The sequence below is a fragment of the Adelges cooleyi genome, unplaced genomic scaffold, assembly GCF_023614345.1.
Source record: "Adelges cooleyi isolate 19-005CV unplaced genomic scaffold, UGA_ACOO_1.1 ACOO_flye_CR_arks_rails_tigmint_CR_PRNA_23, whole genome shotgun sequence".
Taxonomy (NCBI): Eukaryota; Metazoa; Arthropoda; class Insecta; order Hemiptera; family Adelgidae; genus Adelges; species Adelges cooleyi.
Window position 1 is genome coordinate 2,423,453 of NW_026095893.1, and position 15,423 is coordinate 2,438,875.

A 15,423-nucleotide genomic window follows, 5' to 3' on the forward strand; every position below is an offset into this window, starting at 1 on the left:
TTGTGAAACATTTTTAATTTTTATCAAAGTTGATTAAAGTTTTTGAATTTGTTTTCAGTCAGAAGGGGGGAGATAACTGTTCAATGGTAATGTGACTCTAAGAATTAGAGTTTAAAATATAGGATGGTAGGTGAAGTGCGGTTGAGTAATGTGCGCAGATAATAATACTACACTCCATTCTTCTTCCCAGCTTCTATCATAAAATTTTAACTCTAATAACTAAAATTACTAACTCAAAATTGGTTATCAACCAGCAACATTTTCAGAAAATTATTATTAATTTAAAAACGAATTAAACGTATACATTTACATTGAAGTTTCAAGAGTTGCCCCCACTAAACCCGGCCTCCGACTTAAAAAAAAATACAGACTTTAAATGATTGTTTGATAAAAATTAATAATGTTTCACATAGGTTATTTCGGTTATGAGTATCATTACCAATTAATGTCAATATGCGTAATAGTATAAATAAACAAACTATTATAAAATTACAAATTATATTTAATACAAGTAGATATAAATTATATTATTTACAGAATAAATAAATAACACTTTACAATAATAATTCACCTTAAATGCTATTTGTCAAATTATAAAATTAAAAAATAGGTAGTCAAGTACAAATCAATTAGGTAGGTACCTAGTTACTAATTATTTTTAATTATAGAAACACATTAAGTTAAACATGTTTATTAATTCATACTATTAACTACAACTGTTATAACAAAATTAACTATTCACAATGCAATGTATAGTAGGTGTTAATTCTATCTCAATCTCGGAATGGTCTTATTGTTTTAATTAAGCTTAAATTATTCTTTTAAAGATTTTTTAAAAATTATTTATTTATTAAATTATTACTATTAAAATTACAAATAGTTATATACGTGAAGTTGTGTAATTGTTTACACTAAAAATAAATATTGTTAGTAGACTGTATACATGTCTAGGTATGTAACGAATTTACAGTTTTAATTTCATTTACCTGAGACGTTTAGATTTAGACAACTATTGTGAAATATGTTTAAAATTTAGGAATCTTGAATTTATTTATAGTATTAACTATTAATAATACAAGCTCTTCTAAAGTAGGCTGATCATTAAGTATGTCACTAAGTAGATCATTTAATAGGTACTACCATTGATTATAAATAATATTTATAATTAATGGTACTACTAGGTACATATAAACCCAGACAAAATTAACTATACAAAAAAACATACAAATATTATTTCTTACTAATTTTTGTAGTAAGCAAAAACCTATTAAAATATCTTATAATTATTTTACTAAACATACGTCATGCACTCATTGCATAATTTCATAAAACTGAATATACAGCTATAATACTCGAATATTTATCATTAGGCTAAATAATTTTGCTAACTGACAAGTGGCAACTGCTATGTTCTTAATTTTAATTACTTAACTTGAAAATGATCGCAGCATAGAACATAGCGTTTTTTAATATGAAATTATGAAAACTTATAATTTACTCTATCGTCTTATCTACTAACCTAGAACTTATTATTATTTATTTATATGTATATAATTATTCTAAAATAATCATATTTCGTGTAAACGTTGCAAAATAACACGTTGATCCAATTCTCCTTAGTTTGATTAAGACGAATGACCTGGTGCAAAATTACACTAACAATAGCTAAAATTTTAAATATACATAGTTATTGATGGGACTATTCGTAAAATGGTTGATATTATAAAATGTTAATACGGCGTATTTTATTTACATTTTATTTTAAGATAGTAAATTAAATGCGAGTAACAAAAATCAATTGGCCTTGGCCGTGATCAGCTTGTATAATGTACACTATTATATAATGTATTTAGTCAATAAATAATCTCAATTTTAGAGCCTAAGAGACTCAGTCTATGAATTTGTGTATTTATTTAGGAACTGTAAGATAAATTTCGTACGTCGATCTCGACAGTACATAGTGATAGGAGCTAAGCATGACCCGGCCTATTTATCTAATTCAATAAATTTGTCTTTTTTTCTTTTATACATTTTCTAGTATAGAGCCATGTTAATTTCCCAATAAATAGATTAAATATATCTCACTCTTAAATTGATAATATTACCATAAAAACTCGACCATATAATCTGTCATCTGATTCTAGATTAAAAAAAGTGAATGTATACTTGTAAAAAAGATTGGAAACTTATGATGACTTTTTACAAAAATGACTACAAACAATCAAAAGTAATGACGTTACTAAAGCAATTTGCTGGTCATAGTTGGTCAATCTCTTGAATAATAAAAGTACATGTACATACATATAATAATTAATATCTTAAAAACTTAAATACAAGTCACAATAACAATGTAGGGACTTAAACGTATATGCCTACTATTTTACAAATATAATAGCATTATTATTCTATGTCGCTTATGAACTAAGCTATTAAATGACGTTTAAGACAAAAGTGAAAACCGTCGAATACCTTAGAAGAAAATGCATAAAAACAGTCTTTTGAATGGCAATGTCAGCGTTTATGGTTTTACTGAGACTTTTTAATCGGCCTCAGCAATAAAGGATACGTGTCCGGAGGCAAAGCGAGTCGTGCCTCGGGCAGTATCAGTTGGTCGGTACCTTTGACGTCGTACTTCTGGATTATGCCGGCCAGCAAAACAAATCCGAATCCGGAGACCAGTTGCTGACCTATGCACGTCCTCTTGCCCGTGCTGAACGGCAAGAAATGTTCAGGTTTCCGTACGGACGGTTTTGCACCGGCCTTTCGTTGGATGAATCGATTCGGATCGAACACACTCGGATTTTCCCAGTACAATTCACTGGTGTTCAGCTCGTGGTTGTTAATGATGATGCACGTGCCTTTGGCAATTTTGAAATCTAAATAAATGAAACGTCTTAATAAAATAATGCACGTGATCTGGTCAAGTACAAATAGTTAATAGCCTAAATGTTTCGAGAAGCATAAACTAAATTAAAAAAGGGTTCCCACTTCCCATAATATTAACAAAATTGTGTTTGGAGGCTGCTCAATTAAATTGCTAAATTTTGGAGAAGCTTAACATTTTTTTGTGGGTATAAGTACAGCCCTGTGTATATTTACACTGTACACCAATGTTGACGTCTGTATGAACACGATACTATAATTTATATTAAGTAAAACAAAATTAGAGAATAAGCGTTTACTCGTATCATGGCGATCATAAACTATTTGTGTTTAGTTTTACCTTTAATTGATGTGTCCTCTGTAGCCACATGCGGAACTATTGGAGACGATAACATTCTTAACGTTTCGAACATGGTCGCTTCGGTGTATGGCATATCCGGTTTGTCGTACAATCGTACTGCGCGACTTCCACCAGTCACCTCTTCGGCTTCCGCCCGGATGGATTCTATGACGGCTGGCCTGGTGGCGATCATGGAAAGCACAAGCATGACCAAATTGCCGACAGCCGAATGACCGCCAATGAAATCTTCCAGTTCAAATAATACGTGTTGCATACTAAGACCCGGCTCTTTTCGGAGGCTAAACAACAAGGCATCCGTAAAATCACGGGGTTCTTTGTCTTCGTCCGATTCGTCGTCACCGGTCACCACAAAAGAGTTCCTTTCCGATATGATAGACTTCATTATGAACTGTCTTATCGACGTGGACCACCTTGTCAATTTGTTCATGTGGTTAGAATAAAACGGCCGTAACCACGGCATGAAATCCACCGCATAACCTTGGTTTATATCCCAGAATATCTCGTCAAATGTCCGTACCATATCCCGGAACTCGGGGTCTTCGTACGCAAACTGCTTAGTGCACATGAAACGAACGAACATGTTGGCGCACGACATCAACAACAATGGTTTCATTTGCACAGTGTGGTACTGGTACGCCTGTTCGGGACAAGCATGCGCCAATGAATCGAGAAGCACGTCTAATTCTTCAGACGCTATAGAGTCTAGCAGTTGATAATTGGACGAGCATACTTTCGGCGAACAATACATTCGCGCGATTTTGCGCCTAGTTTCTTGAAGCCACGACCAGTCGCACAAAGCCAACGCTGTAAACATGAAAACAACGTGTCTGTTAACTTCTGTCGTGTCAACAAATATATTGTACTTAAATTTTAATGATCGATATTAAACTTATTCTTATTAGCATTTTTATTATTATTTATTACATTAAAATGAATTCATACGTTTGAACGTAGGCCCAAAAAATATGGAAACAAAACATTTTTATTATAACTATAACCTTTTTTCGTTCAAATGTATCTTAAATGTTTTAAGTTAGCAATTATAAGTTACTTCATATGAGCACTATAGTAAAATGTTTGGCCTTAAAGAGCTTTATCAACAATTATTGTACAAGTAGAAAAATCATTTGTACAGCAAATTATTAAGGTGTAACGGGGGACGCTATGAATCGCACTGGGATTTCCGCCTATGACTATAAATTACTATTTTATTGTTATGATTCAAAGTATGCTAATTTTTACTTTGTTATGGACGAAGTGAAGGAGAATAAAGGTAATTGAAAACAAGAGTGGTATTTTAAAATGTATCTTGATAGCAGTATTATTATTAAGCAATTAGGTAAATTTACAGAATAATTTTTAAAAACATACCGTCCGAAAACTTTTTAAAAAGAAATAAGAATCGTACGTACTACGCAATGTGAATACTTTATGTAAATTACAATTTTAGGGGCTTGATTAGAAATATATAAGTAGATACTCCACGATATTTATACATATCTTGTACAACTTAGCAAAAACCACCGTTTACAATATTATTTCACTTGATTTTATATTATATATTAATATACAAAATAGCTTGATTTCAAATGAAACATAATTGAACTCGTTAAATTAAGTGCTAATTTATACTTTTATTTATATCATTAAAAGATAATTTAGTGAAAAGTTAAGAAGATCTTTCAGCTAATGTCTGGTACCTATATCAATCTACTTCCCATGTATATTGTATACCTACACTTAATTTTACTAATTATTACGAATACATTCTTACAAGTTACAAAAAACTTATTACGCTGTATTACAAAATATTTTTAGTTTAGAGAAGGCAGTGTAATAACTATATTACAATTAACTATTGTTTGTTATTAAACTATTGTCAACTGTTATAGTTTCAGGTAGATAAAACAATATAGTATATCATAATATTCAACAAACATTAGATAGTAAATAGGTATTTGTTATGATATACTTTAAACTTCCTAAACTATTATTTGTTTTTAAAAATGTAACTACTAGATGGTGGACGAAAGCAAAATTGTTTATGACTGGTTTAAGATATAGATATTTATATTGTTTTTTTTTTTATAATTTTAGAACGGATTATAAGTTTATTACATCGTAGGGATGATAATCATAAACTTGTGGGCTGTAGGCTGTAACACACTGAAAATAAAATGATTACAACATTTTTGGTTGACTTAATTAAATAATACTTTTAAATGAAAATTCAGCGAATTAAACTTAAATAAACTTAATGTTCGGTGAGGTTAAGTATAAAACGTTTGATTGTCAAATCAACCAAATATTCATTATTATTATTCAGTATATTCAATTTATTCAACCAAATTTATAAGGCGATGCAGCTGCAATGTTTTCGTGCAGATACTTGTGTGCCTACACTAGATAGAACAATGTTAACTAGATTCTAGTAGTTTAGTTAATATTATCCATTAGGGAAAAAACATTAAATTAATTTGTCAGTGCAAGTAGTAGTACCTAGTGGTATAGTATAAAAATTAAATTTAAATTTGTTTTATCCATAACAATGATTTTTAATTCAAACTTTTGGTAGAATAAGATAAGTAACAATTGACAAACATGATTTACATTCAGTATCACGTATGCACTCACAATCGAATGTAGGTAAACATACTTTAACATAATGACAAATATATTTAAAACTGTTCAAAAAAATGAGAACAATTAAAGTTTGGATCACTATAATTTATTATTATTTAAATTCACATTTCAGTTTCTACTGTGTATAATATGTTTACTGTTGGGTCGAATACTTCACGAAAATGACAATGGTCTTAATCATGATACAAATTTCAAACTTACCAATTGTTATACCTGTTATTATTTTTTGTGAATATACATAAACATCAACAGACGCAACTGTTGTTTCAAAATAATAGTTTAATAATCAAATATAGCAATCCAGTTTGGTTTTCGAGCCTTGAATAGTAACCAAAGTCCAAGGTCATGATCACTACGCTATATTAAGTTCAATTTAAGAGCTTAGGTTAATAAACTTGTTTATTAATTTATAGATCCATATAATTAATAAAAGTGTTGTACATTTAAACATAACTATAGCAATATTATGCTCAGCATATATTTAAATAAAAATTATACATAATGTAAGTATACATATTTTTATTTCAGATTTTAGAATAAACTATTAAGGAGACTACAGCTAATTTTACATAAAATAATGACAGTTGACTTAACCTCTTTAACTGACGCACCCATGAATTATACCTACAGTGATAATTAAATTTTGTAATACTTTTTATAGTATTGTTCAAATTAATTTGTACTAATTATGTCATTTTATGAATAAAACGGTTTTAAATCTTACTTTTCCTATGACACTAGAGTATCATTTTTGCCTATACTAGAACCCCTTAAATAAAAAAATACTTATCTGATAATAAATTATATTGCGAACCATGCAACGATACCTATTTTAAGTAGTCAATTAAGATATTTGGAGATGTAAATAAAACGCATTTATCTGAACATATTTTTAGTATATATATATAATATAGCATTTTATTAGTAAATACTTGAATTTCCATTTTAATACTTAATAAAAAATGTAAAATTAATATTACCTATATATAATTGTATTATTTTAACATGCAAGAGATCATTTTCGAAAAAATATTTATTTATTGATTTATAAATCATACTACCATAATTACTAATTAGTTCATGAAATATTTTTTCGACTTTTGTTGATGTCATTATTTTGACAAATTTGCTTAAAAAGAACAAATTGCTACCGTAGACCATAACCTATTTAATAATAATTTGTTTTCGCTTATAAGCAATAGAAGTAATGTCATATATAGATTTCGTGCCTATTTTTCGTCGATCGTTTTGTTTATTGTTTCCTACTGTACATTCAATTTTATATATATAAAAAAAAAATACCCTGAATGTAGTAAAAAGAAAACGCTGATCTGTTCTCAGATAATATAGAAAGATTCATAAATGATGTCACATACATTTATTTTGATTATAGATGTGTTTTCGACGCTGCCATTCTAATTGGACAAACAGTTGGAAATTAATTTGAAATTTGATCATTTTTATTAAGGATATTTACCAGCTAGTCGCGGTATAACTATAAAAATTATAATTTTCATATGTGTACGGTTTTATGTTTAAAGGCATTCAATACCTACTGTCTTTGATACGACCATAGAGCTAATTCAAAGGTCAAAGCTCTCAAATTTACTAGTTATAGAACTTATATTTGATAGGTTCCTATGATATATTTTATTTGGTATAATATATTAATTGTTTAGAGTAATACTAAGACTAATATAGAGTAATAATTTCTTATAATAGACGTCTATAAAATAGTCTCTCTCTCTCTCTCCTTACGTTTAACGTCTATTATTCCCGCCAATCGGGGCTTAGACGGTTTAGATTTGGTATTTTTGGGCTTAGAGCTGGCTGCCGACCTAAGGCTACCAAACAAGTTGGCCCCAGAGAGAGGTGCAGGTGGCCGTTTTTTCCCCCAGACAGTTGCCCACCCGGAGGAACAAACCGTCAGTGGCCGAGATTTGAACCGGCGACTGTGCGTTGATACACTGCCGCCTTATCTCACTCTGCCACCCGCCTGCACCAAAATAGTCTATAGAACAAAAAAATTTAATGTTTGCTTTAATTATATAAATTATTGTTTTGTCAAAAAGTACTAAATTGTTTGCATCTTATTTATAAATCTTATCTTATTTGATAAAAAGTAAGTTTGGCTCTTAGACTGGTAACTATTTATCAAACTTTAGGATTAAACTCAAAGTTCGTGCAATTCTTCCTTCTTTAGAGGAGAAAGTAGAATGGTCTTTAAACTAATTTTTGGGAGTTAAAAGAATTAACTGAAAGCTGAAATTAAAAGCTGAAGGTAGGTTTTCGATTTAGTAAGAAAAAATGATAATAGGGTCTAATTAATCGAAAATTCCACTAATTTGGAGGTAATAATTTCTATAATACCTGGTAGTGTAAAAAAATTGTTTAAATTATATTTTGACCTTTCAATAAACTTTCATAGATAATTTTATACCAAACTACATGTATTTAATACTGGGTGGACAATTTAGCATAAGATACTTATTTTCTTTGAAAATAATTACAATTTCGCAGTTATTTTTTTTTTGTCCATTTTAGTTATTTTTCAATATAAGATAATTTTCTAAAATATACCTCCTTAAGTATTTTTAAAAGCTTTATCGACTTTTAAAACTTAAATTTTTATGTACGTATTTTATTAACTTTATAAATTAAGAATAATTTACTAAATGTTGATTAATCGATTACCAGGCATGACAAATTATTTTTAATATTATTAGCATTTAACGTTTAAACGAGAGGGGTAGTATTATTTTTATCTTCCTACGATCCTACTCATAAAAAGTTAACACATTTTATAGATAATACTTAAGTAAAATGAGAACTATAAGTAAGATAAGATAATAGCAAATATATAAGCACTATTGACTTTGAATACTAAAGTTAAAAATGTATGTTTTGTTGTTGAATTAAGCACATTCTTAAGGCAATAATAGTGTCAATAAGTACCAGTGTGTCGTCTTACCACTAGTCCACATCTTACCTAAGTCTCCCCTATTTTAAGTTTCAAAAGATGTCAGATATCTTTAGCTTATAAATAATGGTTAATAATTGAAAACATTATATAATATTGTAAAATAACAAATACAAACATTTTTTAAAGCTAAAAAAAAACACAAAACTGCAATTGTTTTCCAACTAACTTAATGTCTTATGTTCTATTGATCCCTTTATAATATATATTTGTAATGCAGTATTAAAAATCGCACTTTATCGAATTCTCAGTCAGTCCAGACATATAATACTCCCATACTTGATATTATTGTTTATACCACTAGTCACGTTGGGGTATGAGTTGACGTTTTTCATACCAGTCATTACACAATCTGGCGTGTTTAATGTTTTCACTTTAAAAATCTAATTGAATATAAACATTTAGGCGTCCAAAATTCAAATAAATAGCGATAAATTAAAAAATTGCCGTCTTACGTTTAGACATTGATATAAGAATGTCCATATGTGATAATTATTATTATTATCATGAAGTGTTATGGTAGCTTACAAATTGGCGTTAATATAGTATAATAATGTCCGACTACTAATGAAATTGTTACTTACAATTATTTCTATCGCCGCCAAACAGTACGTTGTATCTCATGAAGTCAGGCCGGCCGCCAAATTGAGCGCCCTTGGTGATCAGTACTTCCTTGATGGACTCGAAATCATTGACCACCACGCACGGCATAGCACCCATGCGCATGCTGTACACGGGTCCATACTGGCGCGCCAGCTCTGCCAGCCTACGAAACGGCCTGTCCTGATGGCCGTCCATGGCGTGCAGACAGCCGATGACGGGAAAAACCGCGGGCCCGTCCAATAGTCGGTCGTGCCCGGTCCCATCGACGGCGTCTTCGACTTCGCCTCCGCCGCCCGGACGAGTCCTGCGTCTTCCGTACGCCACCAGCAACAGGAGCAACAGCATAAACGCTACAGCTACCCCGGTGACGGTGTCCATAGCCACTCTGCGTCGGCCTCTAACCGCCGGCAGTCCTATATGAGCGAGACTACGCCCAGCAGACACCTACGGGAGCCGCCCCACCAACAACAACCACAACAATAACAACACGTACGGCGTACACATTAACAACTACGGCACCGCGCGCGCACTGCTCTTACAGTAATTATTACTATAATATATTATACGATATGATATTACCGAGTACCTTTACCACCAACAAGGCAAATCTTCCAGCGCAAGACACACCCGATTATAATAATAGTTATTTAATTTTTTTTTTTTTTTAACTCGATATTTTTATATTAATTAATTAATTAATAACGCGGCGGCGGCGACAAATGTAAAATACCTCGTTAACACGTTCGTTGTTGTCGCTTTTGTTTTCCTTTGAAATACTTAAGACGAAAATCGCGCACATCTAAAACCGTCTTCAAGTCGACTGGACGGCACTGAGACACCGCCGAATCGCGGCGATGACATCACTTCTGCGAACCCAAGACCGCGTTCTACATTTTCCAATATTATATTTATCGTCGTCATGTATTCTTATTCCCTTCGACTCTCCCGTCCACCGCCGCGTATATAGTGTTACACACACACACACACACACACACACACACACACATCGACCGTCGGCTATATTATATGAAACGGAGAGGGAATAAAATAATAATAATATCACAAATATTACACAAATAGTAATTTGACATTTCTGTGTTTTAGACACCGTTATTTGTCAACATGTTCTTCGAGACAGATCGTTTTGCTCTGTGTGAGCAGTTTTTTTTCCTACCTAGGTAGAACCTATCGCGAGGAAATCAGGTATGCCTAAGCGTACGATTTCCGGTGCTCGCGTTCCTATATATAGACGTATTGGTCTACTTTTTTTTTTTTTTTTTTTTTTAACAGACGTGCACAGTTATTAGACATCTTGCATAATATTCTAAGAACGGACGTCGCGTAAAAGGTGATTTCGGCATTATCCACAATCCACATACGACTGCGTTCCGCCGTGCGAAAGATACAGACGTCAGATCGGCACGTGTGTGATCGAACGCAACAAGGCGCAATCCTTGCCTACACTTTCTCACCGTTCCTCTGTTGATACTATACTTTCTTATTGTGCATAGGCTTTTATCGCGTGTCGATCGGCACGCATTGCGGGTCGAAGCCTACGAGACGGTATTAACGTCCGTCTGTCAGCAGGTAGAATAAAAGTTCAACCGGCACAACGGCCATGAAGGATAAAATATTACCGTAGAAATTATTCTGTCGAGCGTGAACGTGTGTTTGGGACTTGGGCTGTTGCATGAGTATTAATTCAAGTATTGACATTTTCCGTGCAAGCTGTGTATTATGAGTCCTTTGTACACAAGTATTCTGTTATGTTAGTTTAAACTGCACAACCGAAAAGCGTATACAAAACATAGAATGTGAGTTTCGTTGAAATGTATAATAAACTGGCGGATCCCGCGAAATTGTTTTTAATTTTTTCAAATTATTATTATTTAAATAACGGTTAACAAAATATGTTGCTTAGAGGTAAATCAATCTTCAACCGGATGGAGGTTTTTTTTTAAAATTGTTTCTCCGTACGAATACATGTGAGGTTTTAAAAATTGAAAAGCGTTATAATATAACCGTGTTCAATTATATTAACATTGTAGATGATCCACATAGAATATTTTGTAAACTCGACTGGTCTCATTTTATTGACCTTCACTTTGATTTAGCCATACAATCCGATTACTCATCGATTGCAGAAAGCTCTATTTTTAATAAGTTGGCCATATAGTTTAGTTTGTAAATACATAGACTAGACAATTTTGTTTTGTTATTATTATTATTTTTTTTTTTTTAGGAGTGAACGGTTTGAGCGCATGTTATAAGAAGGGGCTAATGTGGACGTTTGTATTTGAAATACTTTTATAAGAAACAAAGTATGTTCTTTCCAATAATTTTGTGACTGGTGACCTACGAAATGGAGTATAGACAATTTTAAAAACAAAAGTAACGGATTATTTATGACCTTTGTTGTATGTTAACAGCCCACACACAAAATACAATAATTGTAGGTCAACCTTTTTTACGTTTGAAACTATAAAACTATGACATTTAATAAGCATGGAATCTGTTTATCACGTTGAGGAATGAGGATACCTATAGGCTACATTTTGTTATACTTTGTCATAAGTATATGCGAAGATAAGCTTGCGAGATAATTTAAAATTTCCTATTGTACTTGTATAATATTACATAAGAATTAACCACATCGTTGTTGTAATGAGTTTTTCGTTAAGATATTGTATAACCGGTAAGGCATTCAGCATACCTGTTTTCCCCTTGATTGTTGAAAAGGCTGTTTCGCTTGTATCCTCTTTGCATACATTCTTCGAAAAATGAACAATATATATTATCTCACTGTATATTTAACATTAATGGTTGATTGTTGGTAGTGAACAATGCCTGAAGGGTTAAACCAAGGCCACGGTCTAGTGGCCCAGTTTTAATGGCGTTTAAGGGCACGTTTACACCCTCGAATTCCAAAGAATGTACATTTCTTTATTTTTTATCCTTATAGGTACCAATTTAACAACATGATTTTTTTCAATGGCTAAGTATCAACGTGTACTATATGTACATTATATTATATAATATTAAATAGTGCTGTAAATGTCTATAAGATTTAATACTTAAATTCTTTCGAATTTGTACTATACTTTTTTGTCTTGTTGTTTTAACTCAATCAATTACAATATTTTACTACTTATTTTTTTCTTTCGCGTTTTCACTTTTTTTATATGATGATATGGAGAAACAGTATTATGAATTCCGAATATGCTAATAACTATTTAATCGAAACTAGTTATTGACCAGTTATTATTTTAATTTATTCATTCTGATTTCAATAGGAAAATAAAATATGTATATTGCTATTTGGTATTTAAAGGTTATCTTTAAAACTACCCTTTAAAATAATAGTTTTAACTTGAATACGGAAATTTAGCTAAAGATATACTTGCGTCAGTGGGTATGCAAATAAGCCAATCAAATTCTCATGTCGAAATTATAAATAATGACTTATAAGCCCCAAAACATTTATCTCTTTTTGATTCCACTATTAACAGAAAATAGTAGTACGCTAATAGTAGAAAATATTGCATACGTTAGTTGTATTTTTCAACACACTTTCCTAGAACGACTAGATATGCCTTTATATATTATAACACAAGGCGTAAGGAGGTCTGTAATCTGCCTTCAGATACACTTCTGTCTGTATTTCGTAATGGCCGTAGATCCGTGAATTAGGCACGTTAAGGATCTCCTGGGAGCCTTTTTGCAAATCGATCATCGCGACAGTGTATCTAGAGTGTGGTTGTGACAGGTAACAAGGTAAGGGATATAGGGCATAGGCTACGGGATGGGTAGTTTTGTAAGTGGAAAGAAATGCAGAAAGTGCACTTTCACTAATTGTTGGAAGTTGAATAAAGTTGGTCATTCTAGTTGAGAGTGATCTAATATCATAAAAGCTTCTATGAACTCCATGTCTAACCGTAGAACAAGTGGACGCAGTGTAGGGTGTAGTCGGCGTTGCAGATTCCAAGTCTATATATATATATATATATATATATATATATTATTTTGTAGAATCGTCAAAGGAGGGGATATATCCTCGAATAACCTATTTAGATTTTAGGCATTTTTTTGTATTAAGCAGTTTTTTAGTATTACTAACGTCTGTTGAGGTTGGCCATTTGGCAATATGAAAAATTCCACCACTGTAATAACTTAAGCATTATGGAAAACCCAACTATAATTTATTTCCAGTTTATTAGTAGTTTAAATAAAACAGCATTTTTGACTGCCGCGGCTTGACCATCATAATAACGTTTTCAGAAACCTGTATAGTCCTAAGAAGTGAGCTATTTATTGCCAAATAAAATACGTATAATGTATTTATTTTTTTAAGTATATTTTAGCAGTTGATCATTTATTTTCATTGAAACTAACACTAAGTTAAATGTAACTTATGTGAGCAATTTGCACGCAATGATATTATTGTAGAACTTTTGTAATGCGAAATAAAAAACATGTTTTATAAAAATGTATGTGTCGTCATACAGGCTGTGAACTTGTAAACACACTCATAGTTCTTAAAAAAAATAACATTGATACACTTGTAATATGAAAATATACAATGCCAGTAAGATAAAAATATATAGTTCAACAACGGAACTAAAAGCCGTTAACCGTTACTTGGCTACGGATTTTTGCTTAGATATAAGCTGCTGCGCTGCGTAAAAGACAAGTGATTGATTCATGACCTCAAGGAAAGTAAATACGTCATTACGCAGACACTCGTGGTTCCGGGCTTGAGAATTTTTTTATATAACTACCTATATATTCACAAAGCAAATTGTTATTTATTCGTCAACAGGTGGTCATGACCGAATAACGGTACTTTAGCCGCCGGCGGATGCATTATAATGTTTTCACGTTTTAAATTGTATTTGCTACATGAAAGTATTCCGCTGCCAACCTTGAACTTGACCCCAAACTGATTTTAATGTCACTGTCACCTGCAAATTTACATATAAACTCACTTGGCCTCAAGCACATTTCCCTCAGTTTTCGATTACCCCATTATTATAATATTAAAAAACAAAATGATGACAAAAAAAAGCAAATTAATATCTTATTTCATTTGGGTAAAGAGTGGAGAGCCTCGAGAGACTTAAAATGTCATCCTTTCGAAGTATTGGACATTATAAGGGTAACGGAATAGGTATCGGGTACCTATTTAAACTATTTTATAAGAACTAAGAAGTTTTTTTTTTTTTTATTATTATTTCCCTCGGCGGCAAAGGCCATTGGGTTACATTAAATTATTACATTTGGGTTACATTGTGCACAAACAGTACACCCTCATAGACAACTGCATAATTTGGTCTGGGTCATAAAACTAGCAAGCCTGTTGATGGCCCCGGGTTGAGGTCCGAGGTCGTTTCTGACAGATCCTCCGATATTTCGTTATCAGTTCGTCGAGTCTGATATTTTGTGCACTCTGTAAGTATGTGTTTCACCGTTAGCCGAACTCCACATGCTTCGCAGATAGGGGATTCAGACTTTGACATTAAGAAGTCGTGCGTCAATCGAGTGTGTCCAATTCTCATTCTGGTAATGAGGACTTGATTCTTTCTAGATAAGTTAAAAAGTTTATTTCTCACGGTTTTTTTGTTTATTTGCTTTTTTTTATAAATATAGCTGACGGACAATATATTACTACTCCCAGTTGCTTAGTTGCCTAATTTTTTAAGTTCCTATGTATGAGTCATAACACGTTAATCATTTCTTCGTTTTATTTTGTACCACTATCTATATTCTATTCAGGCGTTATGTATTTGCGTCGTATTTTATATTAATACTATTGCACTTTCTCGTATGATGTAAATTTCTGTGATCTAAATTAATTTTACTTGACATATTTAGCGTTGGTTTAGTCATTTTCCAGTATAGATTATAAATCTTATTCATATTTTCATGATTTTACTAGGGTTTTATTTATGTCTAC

The 15,423-nt window shown here is 31.8% G+C and overlaps 1 protein-coding gene across 1 annotated transcript; it reads right to left on the reverse strand.

The window, feature by feature from the left end:
- Nucleotides 1-555: 555 nt before the first annotated feature.
- On the reverse strand, nt 556-10,609 carry LOC126835215 (cytochrome P450 307a1-like). Its single transcript, XM_050567632.1, has 4 exons — nt 10,201-10,609; nt 9,452-9,914; nt 3,224-4,048; nt 556-2,876 (listed from the first exon to the last, which is right to left on the reverse strand). The coding sequence occupies exons 1-4, from the start codon at nt 10,267-10,269 to the stop codon at nt 2,527-2,529; spliced, it is 1,707 nt and encodes a 568-aa protein (XP_050423589.1). The 5' UTR covers nt 10,270-10,609; the 3' UTR covers nt 556-2,526.
- Between the last annotated feature and the right edge of the window lie 4,814 nt (nt 10,610-15,423).